The 27,130-nt window shown below is 32.3% G+C and overlaps 3 protein-coding genes and 4 non-coding genes across 7 annotated transcripts; 2 read left to right on the top strand and 5 right to left on the bottom strand.

Moving 5' to 3' along the window:
* Positions 1 to 1,147: 1,147 nt before the first annotated feature.
* On the bottom strand, positions 1,148 to 1,235 carry LOC112503549. The gene has a single exon (XR_003068017.1). It is a non-coding gene; the product is annotated as a small nucleolar RNA snoR31 (small nucleolar RNA).
* A 103-nt stretch (positions 1,236 to 1,338) lies between these two features.
* Positions 1,339 to 1,436, bottom strand: LOC112503513. Its single transcript, XR_003068000.1, has one exon. It is a non-coding gene; the product is annotated as a small nucleolar RNA Z107/R87 (small nucleolar RNA).
* Positions 1,437 to 1,613: 177 nt separating this feature from the next.
* LOC112503739 lies at positions 1,614 to 1,713 on the bottom strand. The gene has a single exon (XR_003068069.1). It is a non-coding gene; the product is annotated as a small nucleolar RNA R30/Z108 (small nucleolar RNA).
* Positions 1,714 to 1,826: 113 nt separating this feature from the next.
* LOC112503507 lies at positions 1,827 to 1,933 on the bottom strand. Its single transcript, XR_003067998.1, has one exon. It is a non-coding gene; the product is annotated as a small nucleolar RNA Z107/R87 (small nucleolar RNA).
* A 3,286-nt stretch (positions 1,934 to 5,219) lies between these two features.
* On the top strand, positions 5,220 to 9,416 carry LOC112520643 (protein ORANGE, chloroplastic-like). Its single transcript, XM_025129063.1, has 8 exons — positions 5,220 to 5,594; positions 5,873 to 5,987; positions 6,679 to 6,795; positions 6,985 to 7,071; positions 7,828 to 7,904; positions 8,649 to 8,776; positions 8,859 to 8,995; positions 9,153 to 9,416. Exons 1-8 carry the CDS (start codon positions 5,374 to 5,376, stop codon positions 9,228 to 9,230), a joined length of 960 nt encoding a protein of 319 aa, XP_024984831.1. The 5' UTR covers positions 5,220 to 5,373; the 3' UTR covers positions 9,231 to 9,416.
* Positions 9,417 to 13,788: 4,372 nt separating this feature from the next.
* On the top strand, positions 13,789 to 17,711 carry LOC112518439 (receptor-like protein EIX2). The gene is made up of 2 exons (XM_025126133.1): positions 13,789 to 13,868; positions 14,660 to 17,711. Exons 1-2 carry the CDS (start codon positions 13,789 to 13,791, stop codon positions 17,709 to 17,711), a joined length of 3,132 nt encoding a protein of 1,043 aa, XP_024981901.1.
* Positions 17,712 to 17,997: 286 nt separating this feature from the next.
* LOC112518347 (receptor-like protein EIX2) lies at positions 17,998 to 21,096 on the bottom strand. The gene has a single exon (XM_025126002.1). It carries the CDS (start codon positions 21,094 to 21,096, stop codon positions 17,998 to 18,000), a length of 3,099 nt encoding a protein of 1,032 aa, XP_024981770.1.
* Positions 21,097 to 27,130: the final 6,034 nt, after the last annotated feature.

Here is a 27,130-nt window from a genome sequence, read left to right as displayed (position 1 = left end):
ATCACAAACACCCCCTTCATGTTTCATATAAAACAAATTGTAATATATGTACAGTGCAGTTTCGATCACTTACACTTGTATCTAACAGCATTGGAAAATCGTTCTATTAAAATCAAGATTGTTTTGCTTATTTCATTCCATTGTATGTTTCGGTCCAAACAAATATAAACAGGGCTATCCCTTAACATGTTAAATGTAAGATTTAAACAAAGTCTCCACAATTTTGGTACCCAATTTTATACATGTTTAGGGCATTTTCATCAATCTGTATAAAGATTGAGCTATAACCCAAATTATTTATGTTCATATTGTTAATTGCTTGAGTTTAGATTCAAATTATTGACGTTTTAGATTAGGTTTAAATTGTTGATCGTTTAGAATTAACGTCCTTTTGTGCTTAACATATATGCATCGTTGTCCTCAAAAGTTATGAATTTTACAAGGCCTCCAAAAAGATTCAAAAGTCTGATAAAAAATGAGTGGTGATCTTGTACAAAAACGATTAAAACAAAGGCAGCACTATCTATCGTCATTCAGGCCAACTAAAAAGATATGCTGCTAACCCCTCAAACCCATGCACGTAACCAGAGTCCACAAACGATAATCACTTTCAATGTCGTCTCCATATAAACATTTAGCCTTGAAGTGACAGACTTTGGTTAGAACGGCTGCAAGCAAAAAGTAAGCAATGGGTACGTAATTCGTTAGCTTGCAAAGACATAAACAAAAAACTCTTAGGGGTTATTTGTGATTGCTTATAAAAACAACTTAATGACTTATTCCAATGTAGTACCGGTTATTCCAATGTAGTACCGGTAATAAGACTTTTGAATGTTTAGATAAACAACTTATACCGATGTCAAACCGATCATAACGAGTATTTGAACTCACTTATAATAAGTTCATAAATGTTATTGTAGAAATGCACAACTTGTTTCAAATAAACAATCCCAAATACAACTAAAAAGATATGCTTCTATGAAGTGTCATCATCATCAGAAAAATTGTATTCTCACCCACAACTAAAAGTTGTGTCCAATGGTGTCCTAAGATTGAATTAATTTATCATCACTGATAACACAACAACAACAAAACTCTGAAGCAGAAGCTTTGAATCATTCATATATAAGAAACAAGAACAAAAACATGAGACTCAGAAGCATCTTTTCACATCTCTTGAAATTTAATTTCTCAGTCCAAGTGTTGGAATTAAGAATTTGCTTCATCATCATCTCATTACGACTTCTGATATGAACAAAAGTCCCAATAATTACAACATAAAAGCAAAACCAAAATAAGAAACATAAAACTACTTATTCTGATTCACAAGTGAATATTGATTGCTCAGTAAGCGGGTTATCGACACGCAAAATTCAATTAAGGATCCTGCATTCCGGTCTGTTGAGCTTGAATATTACTAAGTCGTCACAGCAATCTTAAGGTAAACAATGACAAATTGATAGGAATTTTCAGATTAGAACTTGGAAAAGTAACAACAGACAATCAAACTTCATAAATCACGATTAAATTCTTTGAAAATCATCAAAACCATATCAGAACGTATAAAATAAGATGAATTTAGACAGAGTTAATGATGAAAATGGAGAAGTGGATTACTCAGATGGCATGATAGTTAATTAGGTTCGATTCTGCCTGCAAAGTTTCCTCAGACTAATTCAGAAGAGGGAGCTTTTTATCCTCATTGTAATCCACTTCGATTCCACATAAACATCAATCATCAATCGTGTATCAAGTCAATCACAAACACAAATTAACACACACACAAAAATCAATGAAAAAAGATCAATGGAAAGATTGAACGAGAAGATCGCTCAGTTCAGCGGGAATATCGACACGCAAACGAATCTCTATAAAGAGCTAAGCCTGCATTCCGGTCTGTTGAGCTTGAATTTTGCAAGTCGTCATTGCGATCTTCCTCAATCTAGCTGCAATCCATTACAGAAGAAAATCTCATAGAACAGATGGTAGGGAAAGAAGTAGCAAAAGAGATTTGAGTTAAGGAGGCGATGGTGGCGTGATTGCTGATAGGAGGTGGAGAGGGATTAAATAGGGTTGAAATTAGGGTTTTTGTTTGGTTTGCGGCGAAGCATTGTCTTCCGTTACCGTTTAACCGCGGATTAAATCTATGCATTTTACGGTTTTACCCCTTAATTCTATAAAAATTAATTTTTTCAACGTAGTTTTGAGGGGTGTTTGAGATTGCTTATAAAAACAACTTATTAATTTATTCTCGTGTATCACCGCCTCACCGGTAATAAACATTTTTGAATGTTTGGATAAACAACTTATACCGGTAACAATAAATTTTTGAATAAGTTAAACCATTCTAATTTATAATAAGTTGATAACGTTTTTGTAGAAAAAATATAAGTTGTTTCAAATAATCAATCTCAAACACCCAATCTATTTTATTTTTATTCTTAAATTATCCAATATATATTCAAATATTTTATTTTACAAAAAAAAAATTCCAGACTATTTTGTCTTTTAAAATAAAAAAATCTGAATTTTTTTTAAATATAGATAATTCTCTAAAAATTCAAATATTAATTTTTATATAAGATTTTTTAAATGTATTGGAATAATAAAATCATAAAATATTTTTAATAATACAGTTGATGTTGAAGTTTTCTAAAATAAAGAATCAATTTAAATTAAATATAATTTTTTTAGATATTTTGACTTTTTATTGTTTGTTTTAAAAAGTTCATAAATAATTTGTCGAAGACACACTTGTTATAAACAATCGGTGCACTTATTTTTGTAAAATATACATTTTCTCGACTTTTTTACTCTTTAATCTTAATTGATCACTTCTTCTTGGTCTCGCTGGTTTAGTTGGAATCAAAAGAAGTCATGTAGCCTTTTAATACATCCTCGTTTTACCACTTTGTGCTTCTGGTTTTATAAGGGCCATGGAACCATGAGGTTGATTTTATTGGGTGGAACACTGGTTGCGGGTTACGAGTTTCGATAGGCAAGTATAAACGAAGCAGTTGTTTCTTGTGATCTATGTTAGTTTGGGGTCAAAATTCTTTTTGTAATATGAATCTACGTATAATATAGTGTCTTTTTGGTTTTTAAATGATCTTATATAGTCTTTTTCTCTTTCCTTGCAATTTAGTCATTTTAATGTAAATCGTCTTCTTATGATGTCATTTTAATAATATTGTAGCATCTACAAATCCTAAATATCCATAACAGAAGAATTGCTCAACTGGCAAGTATGAATACTGAATAAAGTACAACAATTCAACTCTACCTCACAAGTTATAGCGAAAAAAAATTATAACATCGCTACAGCTGAGATTCTTACGGGAATCTAATCAAATCTAAATGACTACCTAACGAGGAGGTATTTTAATCCGCGAGGATCACACCTTTCCCTTCCTTTTGCTAATACTCCTTTCTTGGTAGCTTCATGAAAAGGTTTTTAGTTTTTTTATAAAAACGAGGGTTAGACCAAAACTCTAGTGAGTTCCTTCTATCACAAGAGTTGGTTATGAAAACACTGACATAAGACATGATTGATGCGCTCATTGCCCATAAGATCTCTACCTTCGAGTGGGATTTGTTGGATTAGTTTGGTTTATTGGCCATAATATCCCTATTTCCAAGTGGGATATATTGGTTTCGTTTGGTTTATTCTCGAATGGATATGCAGGGTTGGTCTTGTTTCATTTAGTTTACTGGGCTAAATCCCTTTCAAGTGATTCCTTTGGTTTGGTGTTCGACGTTAGATGATGTATCTACCTCCAAACCTCTTATTGAAACCAAAAAAACACAACAATCAAATGCTATTGTTTTTGGTCCATTATACCTTGTCATTTTACAAAATATCAATACCTGACTTTTTTCTCTTCTTCTCATAGCTCCTCCTACTTTGTACGTCATGAGTTTGTATAATTACAAGAATATTTGCACGAGTGTTATTGAAATTTTGCTTTCTGCATTCAATCTGTGTTGCCCGAGGAACCAAGTCGTCATAATCGCTTCCATGGTTGCTTTTTACAGCTCTTCAGGTGCTTAATATGCTTAGATCTTAGTTGCTTAAAACATTTGTACAATTAAGTTGTATCATAGCGTTTAATCATACTTTCTTTCACAAACATTTTATGTCAGGTTGGATCTTACAAAGTGAATTTCAAAATTTGGTTGTGGTTTTTATTGTTGATCTTGTTCAGTTTTTAATGGAGCTTAGTTTCAGCCAGGCGCAAGTAATTATTTATTACTAACAATTTTAATTTAAATTGTTTTAATCACGTACTGACATCATGGATGGATGGTTGAATTTAATGTAGCTAAAAATGTAGTAGACTTTATGATATTTTGAAAGAATTTGATATTTCAAAATTAATCAAATCTTAATTAACATTTTACATCCCATCATATTGTACAAATACAGAACTAATAATATGATAATTTCTAAAACATGCCTTTTTTTGCTTACAAAAATAAATAAATCATTTAGAACAAAACCAATAAACATATCCATTGAACTTTTGAAACCATAGATGGACCTAAAGGAGTGGTTAGGTGGCATGTGCCACCGTATTGTTCCTCCGTGGTAAGGTAAAAAAAAATTAGGTTCGTGAAAAATACAACCATTTTATTCTAGAAGATGCAATCGTTTTATATAATGTCTTCGTATCCAAAAATTATTGGGTCCATCCTTAAAACATCATCCATCTAATAATTGAAATGAATTGAAAGGTACCTCAAATATCCAAACCCATTGTTGGATTTAGTGTTGGAGTCCACATAATTCTTCCACCAATCCTTCATCAAATATTTCAATTTCTACATTATATCAATTATCCATTAAAGAATTTTGGATTTATATGAAATGACAATTAACCCCCTCAATTTTGAAGTTTGTGGTTTCACCCCCTAATATTATATAAGTTTTGCAATGCATACTCATGTAGAGTAGATGACTTATGGACGTTTAATAAAGATACATATGATATCAAGAACAAATATAACATGGTCGCAAAAAAATTGGAACGTGCTACAAAAATCCACTAAAATTGGGGATTAAGATCAAGTTGTAGAAATTCAGGGTGCAATTTGTCAATTTGATAGAAATGTAGGGTAGTTTCTGCAATTTACACCTAAATAAACAATTAAAGAAAAGGAATAATGCCCATACACGTGGCAATAAACCTACCTTCTTCTAACAAAGATCCGGTGCTCACCAATGCTGCATATGTTGCTCCACCCTCTCGATTCCCTATTGTCGCTACCTGCAACCATTAACTACAGTACTACACACACCACTGTGTGTGAGAGACAACGATAAATCATATGCCAGAGAGTGAAGCTAGTTAGGGCGACTGATAATCGGAGGAGATGGTATGTTCGGCTCGGATACTGGATGTTTCGTACCCTCTAACGCCGTCGGTTTCTTCTCATCTTCCGGCTGCACATCATAACTCGAGGTATCTTTGTCGAAACCTAAAATCTACTGTCAGATGGCGATTGATGTCGTCTGATCCAGATGCTTCTAAGTTTGCTGCTGCTGCTGCTGCCGCCTCGATTGATGCTGATTCAGCCGAGAAAAACGCTGCAGGGTAATCACTTGTGCTTTTTTTTTTCATGTGCAAATTAATTTTTCTTGTCCACCAAAATTACACAGTTCTAATTGTTGATTAGTAGTTGATTTGGAGTAATCAAGGTGTTTTGTTGAGATTGCAGCTTATGCTGTGTTATTGTATTTGTCTTGTTCTCTCAAATTTGTTACTCTACAGATGTAATTGGTGGAACTTATCTGGCTACACGCTGTAATTTTTCTTTGAGTTGACATGGTGATTCGAATCCTTGAATAATATGAATTAACTTGTTGGTGCAGGTTCTGTATAATCGAAGGACCTGAAACAGTACAGGATTTCGATAAAATGGATGTACAAGAGATTCAAGATAATATTAGGAGTCGTCGGAATAAAATATTTTTGCACATGGAGGAGGTGAGCAAGTTTCTCAGATTTTTCATTTGTAATATTGCGGGAATTCTCCAATTGCGATGTGATCTGGTTTTCATAGATGATTGATGTTCATAAGAGCATTGATGGGGGTGTACTAACTTTTGGTTGCAACTTGTTGGGAACTCCTGAAAAACATATTAATGGCTTAACAAAATCAGACGAAGAAAACTTGTTAATGCTGAACTTCCTAATTCTACTGTAACATTCTAGTCATGGACTCGACTTCATCTGGATTCGGACACACAAAACTTGCTCAATATGTCAATATCTCATAAAGCTACCATTAATGGTTTGCAAGTCTACTTCATTATGTCATGTGTTGCAATGAAACTTCTAGAGGCACTTCTACAAATACTGTAACAACTAAGGACAGTGCTTTGAAAGATCATGAAGACTGTTTTTACCTTCCAGTTACATTGAGTCATTGATTGAGTTGAATCCCTTGAATGGTTCCTACTCATTTCAAATTCCCTCCTTCAAATCTGCATTGTTAATACATGTAGAGTTCTTCTCTAAATCAAATTAATTCCTTGAGGTTTTTGCTTGGTAATTACATGTTACTCGTTGCACCCTTTCATGTGAAGATGTCAATCAACTTCTTATTATTTTAACACATCCTTTTTAGGTGAGTCTTTTTGTTTATAAGTACAACGCAATTTCATGTTTTTCTCAGGTTCGCCGCCTAAGGATACAACAGAGAATAAAAAGTGCCGAACTTGGAATCCCAGAGGAAGAACAAGATGGCGAACTTCCAAATTTTCCATCATTCATCCCCTTCTTGCCTCCTCTGGTAAATAATTTTCTCTTAATTCATTGATATCCAGAGCATATTAATTGACTTCTGATGCTAGTGGCAGTATTATTGTATATCCTTATGTAATTAGTCACATGGGAAGCTCAGTCATTGGTTTCTTCCATGTTTTTGTTTTCTTTATTAGTTCTTCATTCTGTAACTAAGATTTAACTTATTTTTCTGCAGTCCTCTGCAAATCTCAAACAATACTATGCCACCTGCTTTTCTCTTATTTCTGGAATTATCATTTTCGGAGGTCTCCTGGCACCTACTGTAAGTTCTTTTGTTTTGTGATATAAAAATACAATACATGTACTGATGTATAGTATAATGATTGGGTTATGTGTCAACTAATAATCTTGACCAGTTCCTGTGGTTTTTCCTTCTTCCATTCTCCCCTTTTGCTATATGCCCTTTGTTATGTCCATTATAATATTTAATAAGCTTTGCTCTTCAACGCAAGATGTATTGACCTCTGTTAGCCATTCCTGTTGCCATTGTTCCTTCAATTGTTTCTCTTATCTTCTGTCAGACGCGAAATGCTCACAGTTGCTTACTTTGCTTTGTGTTATGGCTTTGTTCCAAAAGGAGGAAGTAACCGGAGTTCCTTATGTAGCCTCGAGGCTTTTAAGAACTAGAAAATACATTAGGGAAGAACAAGTACTATTTGTGTGTTATGACACCTAGAAAATTATATTACCTCTTTCTTAAAACATGATATGGTCATCTAGAGATATGGGTAGCAAAAGATGCAGCAAGATTTCATTAAAACATTTAATTAGGTTCATCATGTTGTCCATAGTTAAGATTACAGTTTCACCAAGGTACTACCTCTCAAGTCTCATCCTGTGCCTTGTAATAAAGTAGATTATCCCAGAGAACTTTCATCGGTAAGGACCATATTTCATTAAGCTAGTAGCAACATTATTAGAAGAAACAGAGACTTTGAACACATTGTGCTTATATTTAAAAAGATATGAAGTTTATGTAGCTCCTTGCCTTACTTTTTCTTATGATTTCTCATCTCAGTTGGAGTTGAAATTGGGAATAGGAGGGACATCGTATGCGGATTTTATTTCTAGCATGCATCTTCCAATGCAGTTGAGGTATACATAGGCCAAAATGTCATTTTATTGCACTTCTTATCGACTTGGTAATTTTGAATACAGTATCTTGTTCAGCTAGATGCATAATTGCATATCATATGGTCTCCCACCTTTTTTATTATTATTAAGTTTGACTAGACTCTTAGTGTAATAGAAGTTTCTGACTATGAAAACACCTTATAATAATGATAAACGGGAGAATCTAATGGATCAATATTAATAATAGATGGTAATGGTAAGAGGGAGCAAATAAGCATTTATATAATATATCTCAAAATTTTCACTCAATAGTAAGCATTGCATTTCCATTGACATCCCAAAGTAGAAAATTGTTCCAATTTTTAGAGGAAGGAGTATGTTGAATAATAATAATAATTGTTATCCTCTCAAATTTTAAATCTCGTGAATCTGCCTTGCTGCCGTACCGAGAGAGTGCTAGAATATTTACATAATCTTCTATCACCATTCCTGTTCATATGATGTGTGACCAGTTGGATCTCTGAAAGATACTACGACTAATTGGCTCTTGGTTAATTTTCTTGTATAATTTAGTTCTGTGCCATATCGATTCTTTCTGTTCTGTCAAGAACATCTTAAAAGCAGAAACAAATCTTCTTCATTGTCTGGTTAAAAGAGTTAGATGTGAAGTGAGAAATCAATCACATGCTACTAATATATGATTGATAATGTACACCTATGCTTCTGCTTGCTCCAATGAGGTTTCCTTTTGATGCACAAATTTAGCGAGGTTGACCCTATCGTGGCATCGTTCTCTGGCGGAGCAGTTGGAGTGATTTCAGCCTTGATGGTGGTTGAAATAAACAACGTAAAACAGCAGGAGCATAAAAGATGCAAGTATTGTCTAGGAACAGGTAAGGAATTTATCAAATTACTTAACAAGTGAACCATAGAATGTCAGTTTTGAGAGTTCATTGATCATGTTATCTGATACAGGCTATCTAGCTTGTGCTCGCTGTGCTAGCACAGGGGCAATTGTTCTTATTGACCCAGTTGCATCTGCTAATGGCGGAAATCAACCTCTATCTCCACCTAAAACTGAAAGATGTTCAAACTGTTCGGGTGCAGGAAAAGTAAGCGTTTGGTATTTTAATGCTGACAATGAATTGAACAAGTAATTTTACCTTGAAACATTCTAAAAAAAGAAAACGCTGAAACTTTCATGGGACATCTGGAAAAGGAAATTGTTAGATTTTGAATCTTAATGCATGTTTGAACTTAATTTTGCAGGTTATGTGTCCAACTTGTCTTTGTACAGGAATGGCTATGGCAAGTGAGCATGATCCACGAATCGACCCTTTTGATTGATCAAGTTTGTAGATTGAACTTTAGCTTGTGTGTATGTAACATACAAAATCCAATCTTTCTTCCCCAAATATATCTTCCACCATACAGCAGATCAATGTTTCTGGTCAGTTTGTATGGTACATTAATTCTGTTATACAACTCTTTAAATATATTGTTGCATAAGTTTATATAAGATGGTAAATTCTCTTATATGGCAGCTACACCAACCCATCATGTTGTTGCCATCTTTCATTCAGTCTTTAATATGGCAATTGCATCTTCGTCTTCTTTGGTAACTGTTGATGTCTGAGCCAGCTTGTATGTGGCTCGACTAATCCCCAGGAAAATCTCTCAAATTGGTGATCTATGGAGAGGACCCCAAGGTGTGAGATTTATTTCTAGGCAGAGTTGGCCCTCAAGATTGCAGTTACATTTTCAAATCATACTACTTTTGGTGAATTCCTATACGACTTTGAATGCTACAGAATATTAAATATGTTATTTGCACAATGGAAGTGTACTCGCACTTGAATTAACTGATCTACATATGAACTATAGTTCACATGTGCACTTGTTTGCCGCCTATTTTGTAGCATTTTTTATGTCGGAGTGTAGCGAAGTAAATCTCCGAAGAGTGAAAACCAACATGATTATGAATAATACAAGGGATTACAAGGTCACCAACCTGCAAGACCAAGAATTTTGAAGAAAGATCTCTGCATACAAGTTACGAAACTTCCTCTCTATTTTTCATTTGACCAATCAAAGCAGCAAATCTTGACCAGTCAAAGCCGTAAATCTTTAACCAGTCAAAACCATAATTCTCGACTAATCTTGACCATATGAAAGGTTAGGATCACTTATTTATTTCTTAAATATATACTTACCGCTTCTCAAATGAACCTCTCTCTCTCTCTATATATATAGGGTTGGGTTCATGTGAGACCAAATGTTTTTTGTGAGACCCGTAAGACCAATTTATGTTCATTGATCAACTTTATAAGCTAATGATCTAATGGTCTAAAGTTGCATGGTGACAGTTTTGTGATTATTGAGAAGTCTCGTGACGTTTATGAATGTTCAGATTGTAGATCTAATCMAAGGGTTGAGAATTGGTCTTACGGGTCTCACGAAAAACCATTGGTATCAAATAATCCCAAGTGTGTGTGTGTGTATATATATATATGTAAGGGCACGTTCAAATGAAAACCGTGCATTTCTAAGAAACCGTGTAAACTAATTTCATAGGAAAATTTCATTTTTTTTTCTAATTAAATTTAATCAATAAGGGTATTTCGGTCATTTACAATATTTTCAATTAAATATGAAAATTATTAATAAATCTTAATTAAGGAAATGTAATAAAGTAAATTTTATAAATGGTAACATTTAAATATTTAATTATATTATAATTTTAAAATTTGAACTAAATATATTGTGATGCGATTGAATCTGCTGGTGAATCTTGAATATTGTAAGACATAATGTAATGAATTCATCAAATCATGATTGAAAAAAGAAATTAATGCAAATGAAACAAGTTTCAAGAAAGTGAAACTGGTTCATGTCATAATTGAACAATGAGTAGTGGAACATTTTCATGGTGAACCTATTTCATTGATAGTGTAGTTGATCCATTTAGTAGGTGAAGTGGAAAATGAAACGGGTGCATAATGTATTTGGTTCGTCATGAAATAATTGAATGATGAATCTGTTCCATAATCTTGAAGATTGTAATCTGCTACAGAATCTTTAAGATTATGAGGATTAAAGGAATGAATTCATCAAATCAGGAGCGAAATAAATTAATCTATGTACATGAAACAAGTTTCATGAAGGTGAAACTAGTTCATGGCATAATTGAACAATGAGTAGTGAACTGGTTTGATGGTGAACCCCGTTTCAGTGATGGTGTAGTTGATCAATTTAGTAGGTGAAATGCAAAACGAAATGGGTGCATAATGTATGCGGTTTGTCATGAAATAATTACATGCTAAAATGGATTCATGATGAAACTGGTGCATCTTGAAATAATTTCATAATGAATAGGGTGCATATTTACATGGGTGTGTGAAGGACATTGAAACAATTTCATGATAAAGAATAAAAAGGCTACTGCATTAGTGAAATTATTTTCTAACAAATGAAAAATTTTAATTTCCTAAAATAAAGAATAATGTCCTTCAATAGGATGTTACAGAATATGTATTTTTGTTTACCATTTTGTCCTTGTTGCTGATATAAAAATAAAATTTTTAATAAATATTTTTTTAATTTCCTCAAATAAAGTAAACTAATCTTGACCATTGATCAATAAAATGGATGGATGAGATTGGTTTACACAAATGGAGGCGGTTTTCATTTGAACGTTCATCTCTCTCTCTCTCTCTATATATATATATATATTAATTATGTGTGTGTTTTCCATTTTCGAATTGGTTTAAGAAATTTATCCAAAAAGTATAATGGATCAAAACCTATATGAGGCCCAATATGCAACATTAATGAACAAAGATGGCACCAATTTTGTAGATCCTCACATCCACATCAAATACCTTGAACTTGAAGGAAACAACTGAAGCAATAAAATGAGCAAGTGCTATGAGAAACTCTCAAATATGGAATCAATAGAAATATAAATGCAAAAAGGAACAACCAGAATAGTGAAATGAAAGGAATTTGTTATAAGGGTGATAAAGCTTATACCTCCATCTTTGGTACAACTTGTTGGCACTTGCATTGTTTTCTCTGACCTTTTGCTACGTACTACCTTGTAGCTAGAGGACTAAAATGTATGAAATCATCGTTTAAGAACACATCAACATAGGAAGCTTCATGCATGTGAAAGACATTGAAGACTTCAAATATGAGATACAAGTATTTCAAAATGCTATGTTTGAAGCATTTCAGTTAAATCCTAGGATTTTAAATCCAAAAAATCCAACAAACCAAACATGAGATTAAACTGAATTTAAAATCCTGTGTTTGTAGTATTTCAGTTAAATTCTATGTTCTCACTTGAATTTTCAAAGGGGTAAATCCTGTAGTTGGTACAAACATGAACACATTGTAGTTACATATATACATTTGCATTTTCAAATTGGTTTAAAAAAATTTACCCAAAAAAAATATAATGGATCGAAGCAGATCATGTGTTGGGTCATAATACATCGCGTAATCCGAATTATGGTCCATCGACTTTAGTCGTAATAAACAGGGGTGGATATGTGAAGCCAAACGGGGTCTCATGTAACCCTTCAACCGATTTTCGGGAGTAGATTATTTTTACGATATGAAAGTTGCATATGCTAAACTTTAAGGAATGCTCCGAGAAGTTAAAAAAATACAAGGAACAATCAAGAAAATTAAAATAAAATAAGTGTCTCGAAATCAGGAAAAAATCCAAAAAAATATTGAAATCAACCAAAGAAGTCCCTTGGATCACCCAAAAAAACCTCTAAATCAACCAAAAAAAAGCTCAAAAAGTCCAATGGAATTCGATTAAAAACATATCGATCAACTTTACGGCCTTTAATCCACCATACTGGAAAAAATCTTAAGTCCGTCGTTGGTCGGTCTTTAAAACTTCAAATGAATTACTTGTAAATGTATTAATATGAACTAGAGGGGTACTCGCACAATGTAGCGAGATACATATTGATTTTAATATTTCATTTTATTTCTTTCTTTATCTCAGTCGATGTTATAGTTATGTGGTTTTGAGAAAACGATAATGTTTTTATTTTTGAATAAAATATAAATATGAAGATATCATAAAAAAATTGAAAAATATATTGATATTAGTACCAAACTAACTATTTAAAATTTCTCCTTTTTTTGTATTTCTTTAATTTTTGGTCTAATAATATTTTTTTATAAAGATAATGATCAAGTATTTTGTTAGAAGTCAATAATTATTCTAATTAATATTTTAGATTTTTTATATTTAAAATGAGATATTTATCCTCTATTCGATTATGTTTATCTGCAGTTAATTACACGAATTCAAACACAAAGCTTTAATAAGTTGTACTTACGCATTGTAATCTTGAATTTTAAGTAATATGCATCAACAAACAATACTTTATGCATAAAAAAATGGTTTTTAAGAGTTTTTACCAAATGTTTTAAAATATGGTATTGATTTTTAATTTTTGGTTTAATAATATAAGTTTTTATAAAGATAATAATCAAGTATTCGGGTAAAACTCAATAATTATTCTAATTATATTTTAAATCTTTTATATTTAAAATGAGATGTTTATCATGTATTTGATCATGTTTTTCTGCAGTTAGTTACACAAATTCAAACATGGAGCTTTAATAAGTTGTACTTACGCATAATTTACTTGTAATCTTGAACTTTAAGTAACATACATCAATAAACAGTATTTCGTGTATAAAAAATAGTTGTTAAATTTTTTTATCAAATATTTTATAATATAATATAAATACAATAAAGTGGACTTGGACCAGATCAAACCCAAATTGAGGCCCAACATGCAACACGTCAATTGCATTTATGTGTCTGCGAATCTTTTGGAAGAAATATATGTGTTTGTTTTTATGTTCAAAAGTCATGGCAAATGAGGGATGTTTTCCTCTCGGAAAAAGAGGTAGCAGAAGTGGGGTCTCCGCCGTAGTTATACGACCACCGTGGTTTGCTCCGTCAACCATCTCCTCCCACCACCCATCTCTTTTTCTACCATCTTCAAAGAAAATACGAAAACCCAACAAATTGACATTTGACACAGTTTACGCTCTTTTTTTAAATAAAAAAAGAACCCAAACAACACGTACTAACTAATGAAATCATGAATGTAAGCATGCATTTTCAACAGATTATCAGTATTTTTTTTAGACTAAAAAAATCATATGAAACAAAACTTTAAGGTACAAGTTATCACTGGATCTCACAAACTTTGAAGTTCTAAAATGATAAAGCCCCTGTATAATCCAATCTTATTGGTGGTAAATATTAACATATAATTATTATCCTGGCGTCACTAAGAATTTTCCTGATCGATTTCTTTTGGACCAATGGAATTTGTTAGGTGTATCGAAAGGTTGAATGTAAGATAAAGCTCAAGATTTTTAGGTTATTTTCAAGAAATCGTAAGTATCGAAATATGTTGGATTCTAGCTATCTTTTGATCGTTCGGATGTTTTAGGTCAATGCTTTTTGACAATTGCGTCCAAATGAATTAGTCTAGCTATGCAAGTGGATAAATATTGACATATATGGTATATCTCTACCTAGTTATTCCCTTCATATATTGGCTATATATATGTGTGTGTGTGTGGGAGTGTGTATCAAACACATGCAGAACTTGAGAACATCTTTTATTATCGTTTCTATAATTGGCCTAAGCACTTCATATGAAATCTTTTATGCTTTTTTGGCTTCTAATTGTTTTGGCTTTGTGTTCAAATCGTGTGTGTGATGGCAGGACAAAGCGCGCTTTGTGCATTGAGAGCGAGAGACTGGCACTTCTGCAGTTTAAGCACGATCTCATAGATGGTGCCAACCGGCTCGCTTCATGGAATACTGCAAACATCGGCTGCTGTAGATGGTATGGAATTGTCTGTGATAACTTCACCGGTCATGTCCAAGAGCTTCACCTTCGAGGACCTGATCCGGAACTTGAAGAAGTATCTATTCAAATGCTAGCAGGAAAAATAAACCCTTCGCTGCTTTCGTTGAAACAACTCAAGTATCTAGATTTGAGCTGCAACGATTTTGAAGCTACCCGAATTCCTAGTTTCTTTGGCTCTTTTCAGAACTTGGAATATCTGAATCTCTCAATGTCACAATTCTATGGTCCAGTTCCTTACCAACTGGGGAATTTGTCCATGTTGGTTGCCCTTGATCTCAGAGAGGGGCGGTGGCTAGGTAATGTTCGCATTAAGAGTCTAGATTGGTTGTCTGGTCTCCCTTTGTTGCAACATCTAGATATGTCTGGTTATGATCTTAGAAGTGTTTCCAATTGGCTTCAAGTGATCAACACCCTTCCGTCTTTGGTGGAATTGCACTTGTCTTCATGCCATCTTTCTCAAATCCCTTATCGTTTATCAGAAGTTAAATTTACTTCACTTACCATCCTCGATCTTTCGTATAACATTTTCGATAGTTTGATGCCTGGGTGGATTTTTACTCTGAATAAGCTAGTTTCTCTGGATCTGTCTAGCTGCTTTCTTCATGGTCCATCTCCTGGTAATGCTGGTGGTTTTCATAACATGACTGATCTAAAGTTTCTTCTTGTTCCTGAAAACGATTTTATGAACTCGTTTTTGGTTTTGAGGGGGTTGTTGAGCCTAACTGGTCTTGTGTCCCTAGATATTAGTACCTGCAATATTTCAACTTCAATTCTAGGTGGTCTTCAGAATATGACTTCCCTTGTTAGTATCGACTTGGCACGAAATCAAATTGTGGAGACGTTTCCGAATTCATTCGGCAACCTTTGCAACTTGATTTACATCGAAATCCGAGATAATTACATTAGCGGAAGTATATCAGAGATTATAAATAGTTTCTCTGAATGTAAATCACCTAAGTTGGAGCATTTAGGGTTTTCTACAAACGGATTTTCTGGTTCTATACCATATAGACTAGGAAAACTTCAAAATCTAGTTACTCTTGATCTTGCATTCAATCATATTTCTGGTACACTTCCAGATTCTTTAGGAAGATTGTCATTCTTAAGGAAGTTGATACTTAATGTTAACTCCATTTCTGGTCTGATCCCCGATTCACTTGGAAACTTAACATCACTGGAATGGTTAGAGATTTCTTTCAATAATTTCAATGGAACTCTACCTGAAAGTGTAGGTCAACTAGGAAAATTGACATATTTGAGTGTCCATCACAATTCGTTAACAGGAGTTTTAACCGAAGATCACTTTACGAATCTCACGTCTTTGAAGACTTTATGGGCAGATGCAAACATGTTAACTCTAGAACTAAGTGTTGATAATTGGGTTCCTCCTTTCCAGCTTGATATCCTGAGAATAGGTTCTTGGAATTTAGGCCCTAATTTCCCATCATGGCTTCAGTCACAAAGAAACTTGATGAATTTGGACATAGCCAATGCAGGAATTTCAGACATCGTGCCTAGTTGGTTTTGGATCTCATTTTCTGATATTTTATTCTTGAATGTGTCTCATAACAATATCCGAGGGATGTTGATAGGAAATCTTAGTATCCTTGTACCAGAGGCAGTAGTAGATCTTAGTGACAACCAATTTGAAGGCCCGTTGCCTGGAACATTCAACGAAGTTGACATTCTTCTTCTTGATGTTTCAAACAATAATCTTTCAGGATCTCTTGAGATGTTCTTGTGTCCTAGTTTAAAAAAAGATAGACAACTTAAGGTTCTCGATCTAGCCAACAACAATCTGTCAGGTATTATCCCAGATTGTTGGACGAATTGGCAAGCTTTATCAGTTGTAAACTTTGAGAACAATGGTCTTTCTGGAGAACTTCCACAATCTGTTGGGAGCTTATCTTCCCTCCAATCACTCGACATCCGCAATAACAAGCTCTTTGGGAAACTACCTGCATCTCTGTTGAATTTGAAAAGCTTACAAATTATTGATCTTGCTGAGAATGAATTCACTGGAAGCATACCGCTGTTGATAGATGGAGAAGAAACAAAGTTGAAACTAGTCAGCCTCAGGTCAAACAAGTTGGAAGGTGAAATCCCAGATGAACTTTGTCGCCTTACTTCTATCCAGATCTTGGATCTTGCCCATAACAATCTTTCAGGAACCCTCCCAACATGTTTTCACAACTTCAGCCTCATGTCCGGAAGGCAAAATTCAAGTGAAATTGTGCTATATGATTTGCCATTTCAGGTGCAAGTTCTTGGCAGTGCATCATTGGTGACTAAAGGAAGAGAGTTTGAGTATAGCACTATTCTATATTTGGTTACAACATTGGATCTTTCAGGTAACAAATTCTCCGGCCCCATTCCCAAGGAACTTGTGGGACTCTTAGGCTTGCGCTGGTTAAATTTGTCAGGAAATCATTTAACGGGAAGAATTCCCGAGGCGATTGGTAATATGGCATTACTTGAATCTCTTGATTTGTCTGTGAACCAGCTTGATGGGAGGATACCTTGGAGCATGTCTAGGTTGACAAAGTTAAGTTGGTTGAGCATATCTTGCAACAAATTGACTGGAGAAATCCCAACAAGTACTCAGCTCCAGAGCTTCAATGAATCCAGTTTCATGGCAAACACACTCTGTGGTCCTCCACTTGCAGAGGTATGCAACAAGAAAAAGGTCTCAAATAGAGGAAGTGGAGAAGTAAATGGTGATGGAGTGGACTGGGGATTTATCATCAGCATTTTGGTCGGATTTATAATTGCGTTCTGGGCTGTGGTTGCTCCTCTGATTGCCAACAAAGTATGGAGAAGTGCTTACTTCTATTTTCTCTACAAAGTGTGGTTCAAGATTCGTATTACTTATCGTAAGTGTTTCTTTAACATGCCACCCAATTGAGAAAGATTGTGCATTTCTACTATCGCCTCAGTAATTATTGCCATCATGATGGTTAATGTAATAAGATTTGCAGTTTAAATCTTCCTTCTTAAACATGTAATTTTCCACATTTGTGGTCCTTATTGTCATCTTATCCGAAGTCGACATGTTAAATAAATTTCCTAACAAATTTAAGGAGGTTAGGCCCTCGATAGTCGTTAGGAATACAAGCTTGTTGCTTTTTTAAGAAACATTTATTATTTCTTGAAAGTGAATAAATAAGATTACAATATCATGTCATCCTTTATCATTTAGGAAACATGTTACAGCAGTATTTACGAATAAAATCATAAAACTTATACCACATATCTCTCAAGAAACTGAAATATGTAATCCTCCATGATGTGCTAACTAACAATGGAGCCAAGACAACCCAAAAACCAACAATAAATCCAGACACTGTGCTAATAATCAATCCCCATTCTGTTCCATGCGAACCATCATGATCTTCTTGTTCGTCTCTATCAGGTACTTCAATTCTACAACGTCTAGTTAGTGGATCTCCACAGAGTTGGTTTCCGAAGAAGCTGGACTCATTGAAGCCCTGAAGCTGCGTGCTTGATGGGACTCTTCCAGTCAAATTGTTGTAGGACACATTGAAGCTACTCAAGAAACTTAAGCTTGACAAACTCATAGGAAGTTCCCCAGAAAGTTGGTTCAGAGATATATCAAAAGATTCAAGTGATTTCATATCTCCAATATTCTCTGAAATCCTTCCTGTCAATTGATTTCTTGATAAATTCAAAGATTGTAATGCCTGAAGAGTCATCAGCTCACTTGGGATGTGCCCAGAAAAATTGTTACTAGAAAGGTCCAATATCATCACTAGTCTAAGAATAGTGCTATAAGTGTCCTCTCGTCCCTTGGTAACCAAAGAGGCACTACCCAAAAGGTCTGTCCCAAGTCTCGATAAAGTAAAGATTCGACCATCTGGGGTAGTATCTTTCCCTGAGAGGACATCGAATTTGTTGAAACATCTTGGAATATTTCCTGATAGATTATTATGAGCGAGGACCAAGATCCGAATCACAGTAAGATCACATAGCTCACGAGGAATATCTCCATCAAATTTGTTTGAACGAAGGTTGAGAATTCTCAAACTTGAGAGTTCTCTCCCAAACCATGTTGGAATTCTTCCAGCAAGTTCATTTCTAGCAAGTTGAAGGATCTCCAAGTTCTTCAAGTTCCTTAGAGAAACGGGCAATCTTCCAGAGAGCTTGTTGTTGCACATGTTCAATGTTCCTAGTGACGATAAAGATCCCAATGTTCTTGGAATGACACCAGAAAAATTGTTGTTGTCCAAGTTTAAGAATGACAAATTCGGCCACTTCACCCAACACTTAGGAATGACTCCCGATAGTTGATTGTTTGCGAGATTAAGAAAATCTAGGCTTTCCCCACCATAGAGACACAACAAATGATGTAAAGATCCCACAAAGGAATTATTTGATAGATCGAGGGTATTCACAGAAGAACTTTTTGGGAGTTGTGGTAATGGCCCGCTAAAGTTGTTAGAGCTTAAGTCGATAACTGCAAGTGATGCAGGGAAACCAAACAACCTTCCTTGGAAATTATTTTGCGACATTTTTAAAGTTTCTAGATTGGGGATTGATCTCCAAAACAACTCAGGGATGGTTGATGAAATGCTTGTGTTGATTAATTCCAATCTTATTAAATTCCTCTGAAATTGTAGCCACAATGGAAATTGATGACCTAAATCCCAAGAGTTTAAACCCAATGTCTGCAGATGGAAAGAGGGAGTCCAGTTTGCAACGCGCGGTCTTAGGACCAAGTTGTTGCCGGTTCCCCATAAAACTTTCAGTCTTGCTAGTTTTGCGAAGTGAGCTTCAGTCACGACACCCGTCAGCAAATTGTAAGAAAATCCTAAAAATTCCAATTTTGAAAGTAAACCGATGCTTTCAGGAAGGCTGCCATTTAGTTGGTTAATACGTAGATCTAATATCTCCAACGACAATAATCGTCCAATTGAGTTTGGAATTGAACCAGAAATTAGATTGTCTGAAAGTGATAATGACCTAAGAAAAGATAGTCTCCCGATTGAATCTGGAAGATGACCAGATATTTTTGAGTTTGTAAGGGATAATGACTCCAATCGTGGTGATTCGCACTCGAAAATACTTCCAAGAAGGAATATCAAACTCATATTTTGAAAATTATTGTTTTCCAAATCAATATTTCTCAAACTACAAAGGTCAGCCAATGATTTAGGTATTGCCTTGGTAAGTTGATTATTTGACATATCAAGGCTATGAAGAGAGGTCAAGTTGTGAAGGGTGTCGAGAACTGGACTTGAAACACCACAAGAACTAATATCTAAAGAGATGAGAGTACTACCGATACTAGATAACCCTTTTAATACGAATGAGGAATTCATGAAATCATTCCCAGAAACATGAAGAAACTTGAGAGCAGTCAAGTTACGGAAGCTATCAATACTACTAGGAATAGGGCCATGAAAATTACACTCGGTTAAATCCAATGAAACTAGACCTGTTATACTGAAAATCCACCGTGGCACAAAACTACTATCAAAGTAGTTACCAGAAAGGTCAAGCAAGGAAAGGGATGTTATATTAAGACTAGGAACAAAGGGATGTACATGAGGGAGTTGACAAGAGGACAAATGTAGTTTGACCAAAGAAGGGAGGGTGTTCATCACCTGAAACCAATTGATTGCTTTGCTTAGGTCCACACCACTCATATCCAGGTGATGCAACGAACGTAGACTTGACAACCACTGCATGTTCAATAGCTGAGTTGATTCAGATCCAAAAGTTTTATCATAAAAACTTCCAAGACCGAGGACTTGCAATTCTGAAAGATTCCCTAGTTGAGGAGGGATAATTCCACCAAATCTGGAACTCGAGAGGTTAAGATATCTCAAATTTGCAAGAGAACCCATAAAGCTAGGAATTTGGATCCCTCCAAAATCATTGCAACTCAAGTCTAGATGTCTGAGTTGCTTCAGATGCAACAAGGATGAACTTATATCCCCTCCTAACATCTCTTGTGAGGCTTCGTCGTATGGTTTGGTAGTTGTGTAATCGTTGACACGACAATTACCATCAACTCCACGGAGACGAATCTGATGAACATGACCAGTAAAATTGTCACAAACAATCCCAACCCAACTACAACACTCTTTTTCCTCACTAACCCATGAAGCAAGTTGGTCTCCATGATCTATGACACCTTGCTTGAACCGGAGAAGTGCTTGTCTCTCGACGTCCTTGCATAGTACATTACTGAAATTTTGAGTGGATAAACATAAATGAAAAAAGGACATAAGAAGGAGTAGGAAAAAGAAACATGACGAACAACTCATATCTAATTATAGATTGATGGTGAATAGAATAAGAATCACTCAGACATTTTACTTACAAAGGGACATGGGGTTTTATTTATACTCACGTCTTTATGTTTTCAAAGAGTTTCTTTTCATTTTTCCATGACTTGGAAACATCAAGGAAGCATGCTAATGGAGTCCGTGTCTTAAACTTCCAAAAGTTGGAAAATCAAATCGTGTGAACATTAATGGAATCTTTCTTTGAAGTCAAGATGATCTAATAATTCATTGAAGTTGATATCAGTCATGCATTATAATAGTTACTTCAAAATCGTTCTAGAATTAGGCGTTGCGAAGTGCGAAAGCTAATTTGTCCATCGATATTCACTTAAGATGACTCCCTCAGCTGCATTAACGATTAATCTGTGTATAGGTTGATTTTGACTCGTATATCAAGGTTACCAAAAAAAAATGTTATAGAAATTGTAATTATCATCATAAAGGGATCAAACTTTATCATACAATTTCTAACATGTTCTTCAAAATTGAGATTTTAGGATTTTTGCTTCAACAGATTCTTTAAAACCTTCTTCAAAATGAAAAAAGCAGCATAGAGAAGGTGCAAAATTTCAAATTTTGAACTCTAAAAAATGATTACTTATGAAAAATAATTTTTTTTATTGTTTCTATAAATAAGAATTCTTGAAATAATATTTTATAAAACGTATTAAATATTTTAATAATATAATTTATAATATATAAAAACAAATAAATAATTCATGGCCGCCCACTCTCTACTGTCTTCTCCTCCACTTGCAAAACCCATGATGCCCCAGGGTCCCACCTCCTAAACAGTAGAATACCATGTCCATTACCAAGTCCACCCTAAGTCTCCGCTCATTCATCATCTTTTTCTTTACTTTAAAAATGAATTAGATTTTTATTTTATCATAAAATTAGAAAAATAAAATAATAATCTATACTATATTATAAAGCATTTGATAAAAATTCTTAAAAACTATTTTTTATGCGTAAAATATTGTTTATTAATGCGTATTACTTAAAACTCAAAATTACAAGTAGATTATGCGTAAGTACAACTTATTAAAGCTCCATATTTGAATTCGTATAACTAACTGCAGATAAACATAACCAAATACAAGATAAACATCTCATTTTAAATATAAAAAATCTAAAATATAATTAAGATAATAATTGAGTTCTAATAGAATACTTAATTATTATCTTTATAAAATGTTATACTATTAAACCAAAAATAAATTGTTTCGTTATTAAACTTAAATTAAATTATAATTTTTTTAAAAAAATTACGTAAAAAATTAGAACTTTTAAATAGTTGATTTGATATTAACATTGATATATTTTTTTTCAAATTTATATTTTATTCAAAAATAAAATCATTATTGTTTTCTTAAAAACACATAAAATTGTATATAACATCGACAGAGACAAATAATAAAATAGAACATTAAAATCGAGATGTGTTTTGCTGCATTGCGTGAGTACTCTTCTAGTCATATTATAAAGCATTTGATAAAAACTCTTAAAAACATTTTTTATGCATAAAGTAGTAAAGTACTGTTTATTAATGCATATTACTTAAAATTCAATATTACAAGTAAATTGTCCATAAGTACAACTTATTAAAGCTTTATGTTTGAATTCGTGTAACTAACTGCGGATAAACATAATCAAATAGAAAATAAACATCTCATTTTAAAATATAAAAAATCTAAAATATAATTATGATAATTATTGAGTTCTAACAGAATACTTAATTATTATCTTTATAAAATATTATATTATTAAACCAAAAATAAATTGTTTCATTATTAANATTGATATATATATTTTTTAAATTTATATTTTATTCAAAAATAAAATTATTATTGTTTTCTTAAAAATACATAAAATCGTATTATAACATCGACAGAGACAAATAATAAAATAGAACATTAAAATCGGGATGTGTTTCGCTGCATTGTGCGAGTACTTTTCTAGTCATATTATAAAGCATTTGACAAAAACTCTTAAAAACATTTTTTATGCATAAAGTACCGTTTATTAATACATATTACTTAAAATTCAAGATTACAAGTAAATTGTTCATAAGTACAACTTATTAAAGCTTTATGTTTGAATTCGTGTAACTAACTGCAGATAAACATAATCAAATAAAAGATAAACATCTCATTTTAAAATATAAAAAATCTAAAATATAATTAGAATAATTATTGAGTTCTAATAGAATACTTAATTATTAATATTATTAAACCTAAATTAAGTTACTTCGTTACGTTAAAATAAATTATAATAAAAAATTTGAATTAAAAAAACAAACAAACAAGAACTTTTAATTAGATAATTTGATACTAATATTGACATATTTTTTACAAATTTTATATGATATTTTTAAATTTATATTTTATTCAAAAATAAAACATAATCGCTTTCTCAAAACCACATAAAATTGTATTATATCGACATAGATAAAAAATAAAACGAAACATTGAAATGAAAATGTGTTTCGATGTATTGTACGAGTATCCTTCTACTATTATTTAATATTCATAGTCTTTTGAAGATATGATGAGATCTTTTTAATGATGCAATTTCTTAAAAGTAAACAGGTTTTAGTTATATTTTTTCACACTAATTATAAAATGAAATGTAATTGTATAGAATAAAAATAAAAAATAAAAAAGGTGTAAATAATAAGTTGAATTCTAATCGGTTAAAGCTCACTTGATGGGTTGTTTGTTTACCTTTTAATAGTTTCATTAAAACGCAATATCTGAATCATTAAGAGGCGAATCTTGTTTGAGAAAAAAAGTATGTCCCTTAATGGTTCTAAAACACTCTGAATAATTTTGTATCATGGGTCTCCCTTAACCATTTAACGCCCTAATTTTGTTGTAAATAATTACCAAACAGTTATATTTTATTTTACACTATATAATGAGAGACTTTTAATCATTTTTCACCAAACTATTCAACAATTATCAAACAACCCGCATTTCCATGTTTTCCCCTAAATTTGGTTAAAACTAATTATTAATTATTTTTTTTCTAATAATTATATATTTTTAAACGTGAATATTTATTTTAGAATGAAAGAAGTATTAAATAATATTATTAATGAAAAAAGTTACTAGAAAGTAAAAAAAATGCCATTGATTGGTTTCGTAATTTATTAAAGAAAAATAAAAATGTTATTTTTTATAAATAATTAGATTATGACTAAATAATAGAAATGAATGTTCTACTCTATGAATGAAACATTATTTAGTTGAAACATAATTAATATAGAAATAAAATTTTATATTTTAATAAAAAAATGTGTTAATTTTTCACTTCTAACTTACAATAAAATTTATCATAATTCATTTAGACAAATATATAAGTAAAACGTATTCTTCTTTTGTAATATAACGAGATATATCTCAATTTTAGTGTTTCGTTTTATTATTTATCTTTGTTGATAGAATACAGTTTTTAGTGGTTTTGAGAAAACGATAATGTTTTTATTTTTGAATAAAATCTAAATTTAAAGATATCATAAAAATTTGAAAAAAAAAATATCGATATCGATATTAATATCAAATTTATATTTAAAGTTTTGATTTTTTTTGTGTAATTTCTTTAATTCAATATTTTAATTTAGAATTAATTACGAAGTAATTTATTTATCGTTTAATAACATAATTTTTATAAAGATAATAATTAAATATTTTGTTATAACTAATGATTCTCCTAATTATATTTTAGATTTTTTATATTTAAAATGAGATGTCTATTCCGTATTTGATTATGTTTATCTATAGTTAGTTACACAAATTCAAACTTGAAGCTTTAATAAATTGAACTTACGCACAATTTACTTGTGATCTTGAATTTTAAGTAACATGCATCAACAAACAGTACTTTATACATAAAAAATGATTTTTAAGAGTTTTTGTCAAATACTTTATAATATAATATATAATATAGATAAATAAGTAGTTGTATTTAAACATAACCTTGTACGGATTATAATTTTTAAATTTTAATTTATAAAAACTGAAGCGCGAATGTAAAAGAAAAAATTTAGAAAGTTGCCTTTTTTTAGTAAAAAAGAAAAAAATAATAAAGTTTGTCTTTTTAAATAAAAAAAGAAATTTCCTCCGCAAATTATGGCCCAATCCATGTGCCATTTTGCCCGTTTACACGAGCTTCAGAACCTCCGATAGAGATGTTTAAGGGCTATCTAGATAAAAAATCTTATCTTATTATATGGACCGAAATTATTATTCGATAAGTAAGGGTGGAGACTCTTGCTTGGTAAGTGATTAATCAGTTATAAAGACTTATCATCCATCAATTTTGATGGCAATAACTGTTACCCGTAAGATAAACGAGTATAATACGATAAACGTTTGTTAAATGACACCTAAGTTTCCGTGTGGCATCCAATCGCTGCAAATCACATTTTTTTGTCGATAGATGTATACAAGCGATCACATATACAATATACGTAATGGTGAATTTTATTTATGTCCCTTCCTATAAAGGGGGTATAAGTGAGATAGATGGTAAAAGGTAGATGTATCATGTATGTGAGTAAGGAGTATGAATAGCGATTCTTTTTTTGATTCAGATATATACAAATATAACCAAATCTTTTCCCAGATGGAATAATAATCTTTTACATTACCATTTTTTAAATAAACTGCATTCTGGTGTCTTGTGGTTTATAGTTTATATCAAATTATGGATCTCGTTCTAAAGTGGAATAATTACATCAAATGTTCCCATGGTTTGAATTTTGTTTTGGGCCAGATTCACATTTACATTATAATCAGATATTTTATATAATAAGAAATATAATATTACATATTCGGTTCCAAAAGTACAAGAAGCTACATTACAAAAGTAACTAACAAATATTTACATAACATTCTTGTACATAACTTGTATATATAACAAGTATTCCAAAATCAATAGATAATAGATTTTTCTTCTTATTCCATGTAAACACGCAGGGAATCTCACATTTTCTCCTTTCCTTATCTCTTGATAGTGCTCGACCTGTAATACATATTTTTGAAAACACTAAATGAAGGTTAGACCTTGAGGTCTAGTGAGAATTTCCCTTTTTGCAATTGCAGGGTGAAAATCACCAAAACATGATATAAACTCATAGTTGTAATTAAAATAAATATATACCACCTTTCAACAAAACGTAACTCAAGTATTACATTTAAAATGAAAATTTCATAACTATATATAAAACAACTTCATCAAAAAAAGTATCATATGAAACAATTTCATTAAAAAAATTCATAAGATTAAACAATGAAATGGAATGATGATGGTTTGCACGGTTTATATAAATATAATAGTTTTTAGTTGATCGCTCCTCTGTATATATATACATACATACATACATACATATAGGGTTGGGTTTCGATGACAATGAGAGTTATGTGAGAAAGGTAAGTAGGGATATCACCATTGAATCAATCCTAGATGAAGAGTTGCACAATATTAATACTAATGAGAAGTAGCGGATTAATTCACTTATAAAGTGCAATTCGTGAGTTGTTTGTTTTGAGATTAAAAGTGATCAATGGTCCAAATCTTTTCTTACACTTCTCAATTTAACTCATATTCTCACATGATATATATACACACACAACATCTTTGAATCAACTGTACAATACACATACGACACATTGAAGTCTATTCCACTATGGATGACCTCTATGTGTGTTATGCGTGGCATTTACCCGTTCCTAACATCTTCAACCCTTTACTCGGCGAGTTTTGATCCAAACCTTCCATCCATTCTCTTGTTGCAAGCATTAAGGCTATGTTTGACAAACTAGCTAATAGTTGATAAGCTAGCTAGTTGATGAACAAATCATGATTGGTAAAATCAAAATATAAAATGACTAAAAAAGATGTGTTGAAAAATTAATCAATTACGATATTTCAAAATGTAATTGAAACAAATGTCTAATAACAAAATATGTTAACTAATACAAACAAGATGGTAAAAGAAATTAAAAAA

This window comes from Cynara cardunculus, assembly GCF_001531365.2.
Source record: "Cynara cardunculus var. scolymus isolate 2C chromosome LG 1, CcrdV1, whole genome shotgun sequence".
NCBI lineage: Eukaryota > Viridiplantae > Streptophyta > Magnoliopsida > Asterales > Asteraceae > Cynara > Cynara cardunculus.
This window is presented reverse-complemented; position numbering and strand designations above follow the sequence as displayed.

Excerpts from the sequence above, each read along its gene's own strand:
- LOC112518439 (XM_025126133.1), top strand. The coding sequence starts at position 13,789 with ATGGCAAATGAGGGATGTTTTCCTCTCGGAAAAAGAGGTAGCAGAAGT. Across the intron at positions 13,869-14,659 it reads GTAGTTATACGACCACCGTG|GACAAAGCGCGCTTTGTGCA; the intron begins GTTTGCTCCGTC and ends GTGTGATGGCAG.
- LOC112518347 (XM_025126002.1), bottom strand. The coding sequence starts at position 21,096 with ATGAGTTGTTCGTCATGTTTCTTTTTCCTACTCCTTCTTATGTCCTTT.
- LOC112520643 (XM_025129063.1), top strand. The coding sequence starts at position 5,374 with ATGGTATGTTCGGCTCGGATACTGGATGTTTCGTACCCTCTAACGCCG. Across the intron at positions 7,072-7,827 it reads GAGGTCTCCTGGCACCTACT|TTGGAGTTGAAATTGGGAAT; the intron begins GTAAGTTCTTTT and ends TTCTCATCTCAG. Across the intron at positions 7,905-8,648 it reads CATCTTCCAATGCAGTTGAG|CGAGGTTGACCCTATCGTGG; the intron begins GTATACATAGGC and ends GCACAAATTTAG.